The sequence below is a fragment of the Pipistrellus kuhlii genome, unplaced genomic scaffold (assembly GCF_014108245.1).
Source record: "Pipistrellus kuhlii isolate mPipKuh1 unplaced genomic scaffold, mPipKuh1.p scaffold_m20_p_3, whole genome shotgun sequence".
NCBI lineage: Eukaryota > Metazoa > Chordata > Mammalia > Chiroptera > Vespertilionidae > Pipistrellus > Pipistrellus kuhlii.
This window is the reverse complement of record NW_023425529.1, coordinates 84,958,449-84,970,366: the sequence shown is the minus strand read 5'-3', so window position 1 is coordinate 84,970,366 and position 11,918 is coordinate 84,958,449. Positions and strand designations below refer to the sequence as shown.

The 11,918-nt window shown below is 50.4% G+C and overlaps 1 protein-coding gene and 1 long non-coding RNA gene across 3 annotated transcripts; both read left to right on the top strand.

The window, feature by feature from the left end:
• Positions 1 to 5,790: 5,790 nt before the first annotated feature.
• On the top strand, positions 5,791 to 9,296 carry AMER2 (APC membrane recruitment protein 2). Of its 2 annotated transcripts, XM_036457668.2 has the most exons (2): positions 5,791 to 7,649; positions 8,037 to 9,296. In XM_036457668.2, the coding sequence occupies exons 1-2, from the start codon at positions 6,803 to 6,805 to the stop codon at positions 8,909 to 8,911; spliced, it is 1,722 nt and encodes a 573-aa protein (XP_036313561.1). In that variant the 5' UTR covers positions 5,791 to 6,802; the 3' UTR covers positions 8,912 to 9,296. The 2 variants fall into 2 exon arrangements, with proteins under 2 accessions (XP_036313561.1, XP_036313560.1); XM_036457667.2 differs by having other exon boundaries at positions 5,791 to 9,296.
• A 27-nt stretch (positions 9,297 to 9,323) lies between these two features.
• On the top strand, positions 9,324 to 11,305 carry LOC123653229. Its single transcript, XR_006742906.1, has 2 exons — positions 9,324 to 9,647; positions 9,889 to 11,305. It is a non-coding gene; the product is annotated as an uncharacterized LOC123653229 (long non-coding RNA).
• The last annotated feature ends 613 nt before the right edge of the window (positions 11,306 to 11,918 follow it).

Sequence of the window (11,918 nt, the reverse complement as noted above, 5' to 3'; positions counted from 1 at the left end):
ATGCAGGAATGGGAGCTGCTAGGAGGAAACCACATGATTCTGCTTTTTTCTGCAGCAAACTAAAAAAGAAAAAAGAAAGAAAGAAAGAAAGAAAGAAAGAAAGAAAGAAAGAAAGAAAGAAAGAAAGAAAACAAGCTTCATGGTTAGCTATGGCTAATGAGCTCATTGGTGTGTGTCCAGGAAACATCCCAGAATGGATACATCTGCCGAGATTTCCATCTTTTGAAAAAAGGCACCTTGTGGTGGAGGATAGTGACTGAAACATAAATGAAAGCTGTGTGGAACCAGATCAGGGCCTGAACCTAAAGCACAAGAAGAAAGCCCCGTAGGGGTCAGGATCTGTGACAGAAGTAAGCTTGGCTCTTTGGGGATTAACCCATCATGGGGGGAAACATGGATATATTTTTCAAAGGAGAAAAAACTCACACCCAAGCTGCCAAGGCCTGATCACACTGGTCTAGCACCGGGGCTGGGTGGAGCCAAGGCTGTGTCAGCCTTCAGCTGGAGAGTTTCATGTTGAACCAAGTCTCAACGCTGACAAGCCTCCGGCACAGGCCGGCATCATGGTTCATTCATGACAGGGCCCAGCACACAGTAGACACTCCGTAAATGCTAATGGCCCCAGCTAAGGCAACAAAGAGGCCCTTTCTGAGATTCTGGAGGTGGCAGTAAGCAGTCAGGTGCTCAATTTAAACATTCACTCGATGCATTTCTTTTAAACAAACAAACAAACAAACAAACAAACAAACGAAGTTCTTTCCCAAGGAGAAGGCTACCAAGGGCATGGAGAGAGCTGGGACCTGGAACACAGAGGTCTTGGGATCTACTGTGCCACCTGCGGGAGGGGGACACGAAGGGAAGGGAACCACGGGGATAGGAAGTGCTTTTCCTGCTGTCTGGTCAGCAGCAGAGTCTGCTAGCTGTCTGCTCTAACCTATAAGGTGGTTTTTAAATTTTTTTAATTTGCTTAAAACAGGGTCTTTAAACTTCAAGAGACAAGCTCCCAAAGTAAGCGATACATTTGAAAGATCGTGTAGGTGTTTTTGTTATTGGCCCAGACTACTTCAGACCCCAACACTCTGGTGAATGGAAGTTGGAGAGGAAGAAAGAGTACAGAAGGTCTTTGGGAAGGGGCTCTGCTCCCTGCGCCTCTGCCTGGGTTAGCTCCAAAGGGTGGGGGGGGGGGGGGGGGGGAACACCTCCCCTCCAGGGGCTTGAGTGGCTGAGAGCAAAAAGGACAATTCTTCTGTCTGTCTGAGCTTTGTACCATCATGTTTCCTGTACCATCATGGCAGGGACAGGAGAGAGAATGCTACAGCATGGGGCAGGGACGGAGCCAGAGTGGTGTGGGAGAGCAAGGGGACTTTCTTATGTCTCTGAGACTGAGGTTGAAGTAACCGAGGAAGGGAGCCAGCGATCCAGAAGGTCTCGTGGTTCAAGGAGAGGATATGAGACCCACAGCAGCCTGCTCCTGTGGCTGGAGACCACCGGGAAGGAGGAACCGAGGCAGAGGGCCTGCCTTAGGGACTTAGCGACACACACTACCTGCTGGGAGGGCTGTTCAGACTTGCTGCTGCATGTCAAGAAGCAGATACAGAATAGAGTTCCTCGAAAACGAGCAAAAGTACACCAAGGGAGCAGGTCCCTGGGCTCTGGGTCATTTTCCACAGCCCCCGCCAGGCTCACACCCTTGAATTCCTGCACCTTGCCCACTCACTGACACCTGTGGGCCCTCCTCTTGGACTCAGCTCTGCTTTGCATCCCTGCTGGGATGAGCCGATCCCTACTGCAGGGTCTGGCTGCTCCCTGTTGTGCATTCATCCATGCCCACAGCCCTGGCATCCTCTCCACATGCCCTCTGCTAGCTGACCTCATGCTGCTCCGTTTTTGGCTTCCCTATGCCCACGCTGGTGCTGACAGATTGAAGAGACCCCAGCTCAGTCTGCAGCTTGAGAGTATATTGTAAGGGTAGCTCTAGTCAAATAGCAGACCAGTGATTATGAAGCAACATGGTTCTCAGGCCACTCTGACTTACAATATCCACAGTGGTTCTTTTGCTGTATCCTATCCACTACATGGGAACTCTGACATCACCTTGACGTTCCTCCCGGGCAATCTTGGGAGAGATATGTAATCCAAGATCTAGTCCTCTTGGCGACCACCACTTTCCTTCTTGTTTACTCTGGCTGGCACTGATACTGTCCTCTCATTGCTGACAACCTGGAAGTGCCATCCATGACCTTGAAACCTGCTGGAGCAAGTTTGAACCCACCAACATTAATGTCTGTGCCGGGGGCACTGCTGACTGCATTGAAAGAATGAAGGTGAAGTGCTGACTCCATTGTTGGCAATGATGCTAGTTGGGCATTTAATTGTGTGCCCCCAAATATATCACATCTTAACCCCTGGTACCTGTGAATGTGACCTTATTTGAAGATAGGGTCTTTGCAGATGTGTCTAGATGTAAATTAAGACAAGATGATGCTGGATGGGGGAGATAAGAGATCAACAGGAAGGACTTGTATGCATGCATATAAGCATAACCAATGGACGCAAGACACTGGGGGGTGAGGGCATGTATGGGAGTGAAGTGCGGGGGGGCAATGGTAAGATAGGTACACATATAATACCTTAATTTAAAAAACGGGAGAAAAAAGATGATGCTGGAATGGAGTGGGCCCTCAATCCCATATGATTGTTGTCCTTGTAAGATAGACATGGGCGGGGGGTGGGGGAGAGCATCATGTGAAGACAACGGTAGAGTTTGGAAGGATGTATGCAGAAACTGAGCATTGCTGGCATGAAACAGAAGCTGGCAGGGAGGCATGGAGACTGCCTGGTGCCAGCCCCGCCAGCTGCTGCATGGCCTGTGCCCTCCCCCACCCCCGCCCCAGCATTACAGAGAAATGCTCATTTTGCCTTTATTTGGTCCTTTATTGCCCACCCCATTGCCCTAGGATTCAAGTTCACACTCCTGGGGCCAGGCCAAGTGACATCTTGTGAGTGGTGACACCTGCTGAACCAGAACACCTCAGGTCCGGGGCTTCCCGCCCACCCCAGAGCCAGCATGGAAAGTCTCTCTGAGATGAGCTCTCCCCTCAGCAGCCTCAGCTGTGCCTCGGGGTTAACATGTAAACTTACAAGTCGTGTTGAGCTTTTTACACTTGCATGTTACTAATTAGAAGTTAATTTCTCCTCTGAAGAAAACACACCCAGAACAGCTATTAGCCCACAGAGAAGCTGAGGTGCAGGAAAAATCAGGAATCAAAATCTGCAAAAGAAAACAGGAACTTCAATTTAGCTCAGGGCTAATTGTGCTTAGACTTCTCTTGTCCTCACCCTGCCCACCCTGGGCTAGAGTAGGGGTGTCGAACTCAATCAGAGAAGGGGCCAAAATCTAAAATCCAGCCTAAATCGCTGGCCGAATGGTTTACTGAACAGTCATAAACTGTCATTGTGATGGAAACGCAGCAAAGTGCAGTGATGACAGCGCGGTGCGGGCCACATTGCAAGGCCTGGTGGGACGGATTTGGCCCGCGGGCCTTGTGTTTGACACATGTGGGCTAGAGCCTTCCAGAACAGAGGGTGTAGGAAAGTGTCATCACATTGACGGCTGGGCTAGGCTCCCTGCAAGGGACATCTACACACTTCTCTCCTGACAACTGTGCACTGTACTTTATGGTCTCAGCTTGTACGAGGCCCACAGCCTCCCTCAGGGGCAAGACAGGCCTCAGTTAGGTAGACAGAGTGGACGTGGGAATGAGGGTCAAGGTGAGCAAAGCGGCTCTTCCTGACAGTCCTCATAGCAGGCACCCTGGGTTAGAGGACATTTGAGGAGCCTCACTGGCATCACAGTGTCTACACTGGCCTTGGATGATAATCATGGCAAGGAGGGTGGAGATGGGCAAGAACAGGGAGCTGGCATTACATTGGTCTGGAGTCCAGAGCAGGTGGAGAGGTCTGGAGACAGGCGGTGTTGGTCCCAATTCAAGTATCCTTTCCAAACTTCACCGATTAAGCATTATCCCCTTAAAGACCTCAGGCAAATTTTAGGAAAGCCAGCAGCCTTCCTTATGGCGATGCTGTGACATGGGGAGTTCCACAGCAGCAGCCACACCATGGCTCACGGCAGCTGCTCACCACGCCTTTGCCCATTAGGTTCTGAGTGGTTTCCCTCAGCCAGGACATTCGGCTCAGAGGGCTCAGGACACAGGCAGGGGCCACACTGGCTGAAGACATCCTGGAAAAGGAATAGATGGTGATAAGCTTCTATTATTCCTCCTGTGTTTCTTTTTTTTCTTTTCTTGCTTTGCTTATCCTCCTCCAGAGACACTAGCTTCCCAGAGAGAAAGGCCCAGCTGAACAACAAACCCTCCCTTGTGCCAAAAAGGAAAGCACGCACATGTCTCCAGCAGAGCCCGCTTGCTGTCTGCATCTGTGAAGCATCTTGTCATTTCAGAACAGCTTTTTCCTGAAGCAGTTCCCCTCAGCCCCTTTCTCTAGCCATTTCTACTCACATTTTCTGTCCGCTGTTTAAAGTGGGGCAGGGTGGGGCAGTGGCAGGAGAGGAGAGAAGAATGAAAGATGAAACTGTAACCCAAAACAGGAGGCGCTTCTGGTAAAATTTTTTCACTGTCATGATGTCTTTTTGGGGGAAAAAGAAATCACCATTTTGTGCAAATGCAATCTGCTTCCCCATGCCTGGCAGTGAAGAGCAATCTTTGCACTGGTTTCTAACAATAGCCTTTTACATCAATCTGCCACCCGAAGTTTGAGTGAAACCCTCCCCCCGTCCTCCCCTACCCTACCCCCACCGCCCCTGGGGTGGGGCCGAGAGGCACTGTAGGGTTCTTCTGGAAAGGTCCTTGTAAACTGGCTTTTCTATGATAGTCTCTATAGAAAGGACCTGGGGTTGGAGGACACAGAAGGGTCCCCACTCACACGACAGCTTCTAAACTCCCCCTGCCTGTGCCTCCAAGTCTTGATGGTCTCAGGGATCCTCACATTCTTCTACCTCCGGGCCAGTGACTTCCCGTTGCCACCCGCACCTTCCCCAGAATGAAGACTGCTTTGTCCGGTTCTCTTTGTTTGGATGTCTATGTCCCCTGGGAATGATATTCATCCCTAAGTCCTCGCCAACTTTCTCCCCAGGGGCTCAAGGATTCTCATGCAAATAACCCGCCCTGCTAGGTCGGAGCTCCTAGTGGAGGGGCAGGTTCACCTTCTCCCAGCTCTCCGCTCTGGGCTGGAGGAGGGGAGATATTTATAGACTCCTGCGTTTTCCTGGATCCCAGGCACAAACTCTCCTAGACGACACAGCTATGGAGTAACCCACATAGCTAAGCAATTGTATGGTGTGTATAAAAAAATGGGAAAAAATTTCAACTGTCTCAAAAGGTTGTGGAGAGATAACAAATGAGTTTTCTTTATAGTTCCTAACACCTGATCTCCCCCCAAGGCAGGGAGGCACCTGGTTTGTCATGGTGAGTGGTCAGCTAGAATTGGGGGGAGCCTCTCTCTCTCGTCTGGGAGGTGCCGGCTAAGAGTGGGAGAGAGCTGATGGGGTTCCAAGGCTGGGAATAAAAACCTTTCCTGAACCTAAACTCACTGATTTCTTAATTTTATGAAACAGTGTTCTTGATAAAAATCAGCAGGAAAGGGCAAGTATATAGATAATAACCCCAAGGCCAAAATTCAAACCAACTGTTCCATGCAATGGCCAACAGGTTATTAGCAAACTTCAGCCTCAACTGATATAGCAACTAGGGTTTCTGGGTATAATGCAAGTAGCACAGAGAAGAGATTTCCAGATTGGGCGGTTCCCTGGGATAGTTTTCCTTTTCTCAGATCCAGTAGCTGCAGAGACTCACGGGCTCTAGGGGAAGGCAGCTGCAGAATGGACATGAATATTGAAGGAGGTAGCAGGAACAAGGTCAAAAGTAACATCCATGACCTGCTGGATGGAAAAGAGGGTAGATTCTGGATTCCAAGCACCACCCCTGGAGGGGACCTGAGATTCCATCTTCAGCTCACTCCATTGCGACCACATGCAGACTGACTGGGCAGTGGATTCTGTGACCTCAGCCCCAGTAGCAGGAGTCTGGGATAAAAGCCAGGCTTGTCCCAAAGGACCAGTCAACTTCCATCCTCGGAACTGTTGCACTTTCCTTGCAGAGAGCTGCTAATGGGTATTTGATGGCTGTTGTCTTTGCAGCAAGAATCAGGACAGCAACAACAATGAGATTTCAACATCCGGAAATGTGCTCTGCTCGGGACAAGACAAGGATGTAAAGCTCCATGTCTGATGGGCTTGGCGCCCAAATGTTAAGGACACACAAGCAGGGCTTGGGAAAGGCACAAAGATTTATGGAGTCCAGGATAGGTAATAAGACTAAGTATTTTGTGTTGTTTGGATTTTTAAAATTTTTTTTTTTGTCCATTTGGGGGGCATTTTGTGAAAGAGTAAATCTGGAGGCAGAATCTGAAGGTGGGTAAGATTGGATGGGATTTGAATTCCATAATGACGACTCTAATTTCTGCAGTCAGCTCAGGGCTCTGCTGCCTGCTCTGGCACTCCCTCCCCCTCCCCCGCACACCGTACAGCGCAGAGCCGAGTCTGATGGATCCTTAGTGGGTTAGGGTGTTATATAAGCCCCAGGCGGGCGGGGAAATGTGCTTCCCCCCCCCCCCCCCTTCCTTTTCTGTGTGTTGCAGCAGCAGCAGCAGCAGCAGCAGCAGCAGCAGCAGCAGCAGCAGCACCAGCAGCACCAGCACCGAGTGGCCAGGTTGATTTAGAATCCGGATGACAGCGGCCTGGCGCGAGCCCACGGCTGACGGAAGCTGCTGCTCCCGCTCGGTTTCCATGGAGACGGGCGAGCGCGGCCGCGGCGGGGCTGTCAGCGCGCGCGGCGGCGGCGCGGCGGCGGGGGTCCGCGGGCGGAAGGAGGCGGCCGGCGCCGGGACCCTCGCGGCGGCAGACATGGACTTGCCGTGCGATTGTGCCGCCGGCACGCCGGCCTCCGAGCCGCCGTCGGGGAAGATCAACAAAGCCGCCTTCAAATTATTCAAGAAGAGGAAATCGGGCGGCACCATGCCCAGCATATTCGGGGTCAAAAACAAAGGGGACGGGAAAGGCGCGGGTCCGCCGCCGGGCATGGTGAGGAGCCGGACCCACGACGGCCTGGCCGAGGTGGCGGTGCTGGAGGGCGGCCGGAAGGAGGAGCCGCGCGGCGGGGTGGACGGCGGCGGCGGCGGCGGCGGAGGGGGCGACGGCGGCGGGGGCCGGCCGACCCCCGCGCCCCCCAGGGCGGCCGGGCCCGGCGCGGGCTCGCTGGCCGGCGGCTCGGTGGCCAAGTCGCACAGCTTCTTCTCCCTCTTGAAGAAGAACGGGCGGCCGGAGCACGGCCGAGGGGACGCGGCGGACGCCGGCAAGGCTGGCGGCAAACAAAAGAGGGGGCTGCGAGGGCTCTTCAGCGGCGTGCGCTGGCACAGGAAGGACAAGCGCGCCAAGGAGGGGGCGCGCGCGGGGGGCCTGGGCCTGGCCCCGCCGGGGTCGCTCACCGCCAGCCTGGAGTGCGTCGCGGAGGAAGCGCCCCGAGCCGCGCGCGCGCCGGACAGCCCGCGCGGGGACGCGCCGCCGGAGCCAGCAGGTGAGCCCGGAGGAGCGGGGGAGCCGGCGCCGGCCCCCGCCCCCGCCGAGCGCCCCGAAGGGCCCCGCTGCCCAGAGGCCGAGGGCCCCGGCGTCCCCGCCGCCAGCGCCGCGCCGGGAGAGGACGCCGCGGGGCGCCGGCGCGCCCAGGACGCCCGGGCACCCCCCGAGCGGGGCGCTGGGCAGGTGCGGACGGCCGCGGACGCTTCCAGGACGGGCGGCGCGCCGGCACAGACCGTCCCCCTTGTCGACTCCGACTGCGGCGGCGGCCGGGCGTCGGCCGTCCCTGACCCTTCCTCTGTCGATCCGCCCTCAGACCCATCGACCGATCGTATTTGTTTGATGTTTTCTGACGTGACTTCACTGAAAAGCTTTGACTCTCTTACAGGCTGTGGAGATATTATTGCAGACCAGGAGGACGAGGCAGGCCCCAGCTGTGACAAGCATGCCCCCGGGACAGGCAAGCCGGTGGCCTCTAAAAAGAACCCCAGCGTGGTGGCCTACCAAGGAGGCGGGGAGGAGATGGCGAGCCCGGATGGGGTGGATGACACCTGTCTCCAGGAATTCTGGGACATGCTCTCCCAGACGGAGGACCAAGGACAGGGGCCCCAGGAGGGGCTGGCTAAGGCCGCCGCAGCAGCCCTGGACGCCAAGACGGCTCCCGAGGTCTCCAAAGACGCCAGGGGGGAAATTGCCAAGGAAGTGTCCTCGGTCAAGCGCAGGAGGCTCAACCGCATTCCCATCGAGGCCCACCCCAAGGAGGAGCCTAAGCACCTGCAGAAGGAGCAGCAAGAAGGGGTCCCCAACAGTGACGAGGGCTACTGGGATTCCACCACTCCAGGCCCCGAGGAGGACGGCACGGGCAGCAGCGGCGGGAAGAAGGCGGCCATCCCCAGGGACAGCTATAGCGGCGACGCGCTCTACGACCTCTACGCGGACCCGGATGGAAGCCCAGCAGCCCCTCCTGCCAACGAGGAGGCGTCCAGTGTGTCCAGGTTAAAGCCCGTGTCTCCGGGCACCATCACCTGCCCCCTGCGGACACCAGGCAGTTTGCTGAAGGACTCTAAGATTCCGATCAGCGTCAAGCACCTCGCCAACCTCCCATCCAGCCATCCTGTGGCGCACCAGCAACCGGCCAGGAGCGAGGTGCCCAGAACAAAAATCCCCGTGTCCAAAGTGCTCGTCCGCAGGGTCAGCAACCGAGGGGTGGCTGGGACCACCATCCGGGCAGCAGTGAGCCACGACAGTGCCAAAAAGTTGTGAGGTCTCTGAGGCCAAGATGGATGGACCACGTGTCAAGGAATACAACTTTTCCCTGGAAACCACTAAAATAAGTTTTGCTTTTTCCTAAAGAAAGGCTTTTAGGACCCACTCTGCTACAGAGCCTGGACCGAGGGTCTCTCCCGGCTAGGGCAGGGCACACTAAGAAGGGATCCACACTGCACATGGGATTGTCCTCCCCAAGATAAGTCCCTGGGAATTTTTTTCAAGCACTTTTTTTTTTTTCTTCTTAAAAATATATATATATATTTTTTCTTTAATGCACTGAGTACTTGGAAGTCATCTTTACTTGCCTTTGCAGAAAGGGGACTTAACCAAACCGAAGTAAGTGTCAGGCCAGGATGTTTGGCCATGCCAGGGTCCAGAGGTCTGGAGGAGCCACTGCAGAAGAGGTCTGGAGGAGCCACTGCAAGAACCAGAAGAGTCCTCCTCTTCCATGATCCTTCCCTTCCGCTTCCCCTTCCAGGATGGGGGCGGGGGGGAGGACAGGGAAGACCCTTGGGTTTATGGAAAACACCTAGGAAGCTGGGAGAAAAAAACACCCCCAAACAACCAGAACAGGTATTTACCTGATGGGCAGAGGGCATCACTGATTGGCAGAACATTTTCCTACTTTCAGTTGCTGGATATGCAAATAGGTAAATATCTACCACTAGGACAAGAAAGAAGAGTTTTGATTTGATCATTTGCTTGGGGAGAAAAATGCTCAGCAGAGTAGGTTTTTCCTTTTTTTTTTTTTTTTTTTTCTTTTTTTTTTTTTTTTTTTTAATATTTTATTGATTTTTTACAGAGGAAGGGAGAGGGATAGAGAGTTAGAAACATCGATCAGCTGCCTCTTGCACACCCCCTACTTGGGATGTGCCCAGAACCAAGGTACATGTCCTTGACCAGAATTGAACCTGGGACCCTTGAGTTCCCAGGCCAAAGCTCTATCCACTGAGCCAAACCGGTTAGGGCAGGTTTTTTCTTTTTTGTTGTTTTCCCACCCCATGCAGAAATCAGGACTGGGGAAAGATGTCTTAAATGCCAACAGACCCAACAATTCAGCATTTATAAACTGTCACTTTTTCATGTGTAGATAATGCATATTTTACAGTTTATTCAGCTGTTAACATTTTATAATCTGTTCATAACCTGGTTTTATAGCTAAATATGGTAACTGTCCCCAAACTATTGATATTTTATGTGTTGTTACCTGCAGCAATTTTGTTTTTGTTTTATATGGGTTCTCTGGCTCTCAATACACAAACAAACAAATATACAAAACTATTATGTTGCTGTTCCAGAGCATTGGTTCTGCCTTGTCTTGGTAGGAGTCTGTTTCTTACACAAAATCTTGATTTTTCAGAGATTTTACCTTTGTTATAAAAAATTTTAGATTCACCTGTCCCTCAATATGGGGATTCCAAAGTGAGAAACACATAACAAACAACAATAGAAAAATATAGTTTTTCATGTCATTTGATTTACGCTTTATAGACTTATGACTGAGACAGGTTAAGCTTGTCAGTGTTATATATAATCTTATTTATGGCAAGATTTTTTGAAAAGTGGCTTACTTTGTGTACATTCTCTATTATTTGAGAGGAAATCTTTATTTCAGAAAGGGTTCCATATGCCTAGGAGTTTGAATTATGAAATGAAGCAGTTCCTAGAATGCTGTTAGAGTCTAATGATTCTACAACGTTGTCTGAAATGCACTTCAGAGTGTTTAATCAAAAGGCCAGAGTTTCTACTAGGAGGTGACTCATGGTGCCAGGAAGATAGATATATTCAAGGGAAACTACACATGTAAATGACATCAACACTTCTATATAACCCATTTTTCCAGAGAGATTGCCTAAGTAATGAACTGATATTACATGTTTTGTTTTGTTTTGTTTTTTAAAGTTTTTTCTGTAAAGGAAAGAATAAGACATATAAAAACCTATTTGAATAATATGAATGAGGTAACAAAATAAATAGTCATCAAAGGAAAACAAATTTGAGGCAGTAGCAAAAAGCAGGTTGTTCTCCATTTTAAATCTGCAACCATTCGGTTAGAAGAGGCGGTAGAGATTTGCCGAATTTCTTTATTTGTCAGATCACTGGCTTTTATTGCATTGTGTCAGATTCTTAGTGTTATTTCAAAGTAATGTTTGATTTTCTTGTGTCTATAGATGAGGTCCTATTCTCAGGCATGGCCTTAAGAACTCTGAATACACCATTAGGAATTCATAAAGCAACTCACACTCACATGTGCTAATGCACTCAACTGTGCACCAACTAACAGACAAAGGCATCTACTGTAAAATTGGAAGTTGAAGTATTTTAAATGATTTCTGTCTTGAGAAATGAATTTAAATTTGACTTAATGCTGATAGTACTATTTAGGCTAAAAATACATTCATTTTCCCCTAGTGAATGGAAAGAACATAAATTTTATTTCTAACTGTAAAATGAAGCATCTTTATTTTCTTCTTGTGAATTTTCTTGCAAGGGTTATATTTCCTCAGTGTGAATCCATGGCAGAGTTATGATTGTTCGTTTGTTCAGTTGTATAGGAAAGTTGGAAGTTCCCGAAGTATTGATGAATATACTGTAATAGTAAAGGCAATCTATTTATTTTATAAGCACTGGAACAAACTATTTTTACTTTCACAGATTTGGGGCTTATTTCTGCATTTACACTGCTCTTCTGTGTCTTCTTTATATAAGTAAAGGAAAATGTCAGCGAAGTGTACCTTGATTTCCTCTGGCCTATTCATTAACCATTTATACAAGATTGAAAATATTTTTTCTTACTCCTTTTTTTCTATGTTTTTTTTTTTTTCTTCCCTTTATATCTTTAAGAATTCCACGTGCACCAGTCAAATGGGTTCAGGCAATGAATTAAATGCCTTCAGTCACTTGATGGGAAATCAGGACCAGTGTAGGAATTGTGTTCTTAACCTTTTCTAACCATAGATGAGGGATCATAGCTGTTTGTGTTTCTGTTTGTTTGTTTGTT